The 1,849-nt window shown below is 42.3% G+C and overlaps 1 protein-coding gene across 1 annotated transcript; it reads left to right on the forward strand.

Annotated features, from left to right (window-relative positions):
• Nucleotides 1-433: 433 nt before the first annotated feature.
• On the forward strand, nucleotides 434-1,399 carry OR52N2 (olfactory receptor family 52 subfamily N member 2; the record flags this gene model as incomplete). The annotated part of the gene is made up of 1 exon (XM_080640262.1): nucleotides 434-1,399. One exon carries the CDS (start codon nucleotides 434-436, stop codon nucleotides 1,397-1,399), a length of 966 nt encoding a protein of 321 aa, XP_080496388.1.
• Nucleotides 1,400-1,849: the final 450 nt, after the last annotated feature.

Here is a 1,849-nt window from a genome sequence, read left to right on the forward strand (position 1 = left end):
TTTGTACTGTGGTAGAAAATAATAATAATAGTAGTAATAACAGTAGTATTACAGTTAATGTTTATTGAGTATTCATCATGTACTCTGCAGAATTTTAACACATTACATAAATGGTTTTATTGAATAATCTGAAAATTTTCTGAGTTTGGCACAATTATTAGCCCCATTTTAGATTGAGAAAACTGAGCCACAAAATGGCTAAAAAATTGTCAACATCACATACAAGGTAAGAAGATGGAATATACAGTTTGACAATGTGACTCCAGGGCAACTTGATCACTTCACATTCCAAATGTTATTAGTGGGGTTTTCTGTTGTTGTTCATTTGTTTTGCATTTAGTTTCCAAGTCCCCTACTCACTTTTGAATCACTTCTTTGTCCAGCAAACTTCCACTTTTAAAGGAAGTAAAATGCCCATCTCCTGTCAGCCATTATGTGGGGAGCCAACAGCTCCAGCCTGACTCCCGAATTCTTTATCTTGAATGGTGTTCCTGGGCTGGAAGCTGCACACATCTGGATCTCCCTACCCTTCTGCTTCATGTACATCATTGCTGTCTTGGGGAACTGTGGGCTTATCTACCTCATCAGCCATGAGGAGGCCCTGCACCGGCCCATGTACTACTTCCTGGCCCTGCTCTCCTTCACAGATGTCACTCTGTGCACCACCACTGTCCCCAATATGCTGTGCATATTCTGGTTCAACCTCAAGGAGATTGATTTTAATGCCTGCCTGGCTCAGATGTTTTTTGTCCACATGCTGACGGGGATGGAGTCTGGGGTGCTTATGCTCATGGCTCTGGACCGTTATGTGGCCATCTGCTACCCTTTACGTTATTCCACCATCCTCACCAACCCTGTCATTGCCAAGGCCGGTCTTGCCACCTTTCTGAGGGGTGTGATGCTCGTCATCCCATTCACATTCCTCACCAAGCGCCTGCCCTATTGCCGGAGCAACTTCATTCCCCATACCTACTGTGACCACATGTCTGTGGCCAAGGTGTCCTGTGGCAATTTCAAGATCAATGCTATTTATGGTCTGATGGTTGCTCTCCTTATTGGTATGTTTGACATCTGCTGTATTTCCCTGTCTTACACTATGATACTGCGAGCTGTCGTGAGCCTGTCATCAGCAGATGCTCGTCACAAAGCCTTCAGCACCTGTACATCGCATATCTGTGCCATTGTGATAACCTATGTCCCAGCTTTTTTCACTTTCTTCACTCACCGTTTTGGGGGACACAGTATCCCGCACCACATACACATCATTGTGGCCAACCTTTATCTGCTACTGCCCCCGACAATGAACCCAATTGTTTATGGAGTCAAAACCAAACAGATTCGGGAAGGTGTCATCAAATTTTTACTTGGAGACAAGGCTGTGTTTACCCAAGACAACTAAATCATAAAACAGACATATTGCTGGGGTGTTGGAGATAAAAAAAAATGAGTGCAGAAGAAATTTGTAAAAGATGTGAAAAAATGGTATTAAAAGCATGAGTCCTCATGTATAGAGTCTCTGGAGCATTTGTGAGTATATATTATGAAATGTTTCTTTTGTGCAAAAATCTGCCAAAGAAGAGAATGCAGAAGAAAGAGATAACATTATCTATTCCTTGTAAATTTTATGTTTTACATAGGGATGTATAGACTCATCTGTCTAGTGAAAACAGACAGGTAACAAAATGAGGGTTGCAGGCCTGGGGGTAGTGTATGCATTACCTATAAGAAGAGGAAGTTGTGGTGATGTGGAGCAAGCATGTCCTCTACACAAAGGACAAATTCTATTCCATTCAAGCATTTGAGCACATTGTTGCCATGGGATACCATAGGCCCAGTGTTGCAAAATTTT

Source organism: Plecotus auritus (genome assembly GCF_963455305.1).
Source record: "Plecotus auritus genome assembly, chromosome: 9".
NCBI classification, from domain to species: Eukaryota; Metazoa; Chordata; class Mammalia; order Chiroptera; family Vespertilionidae; genus Plecotus; species Plecotus auritus.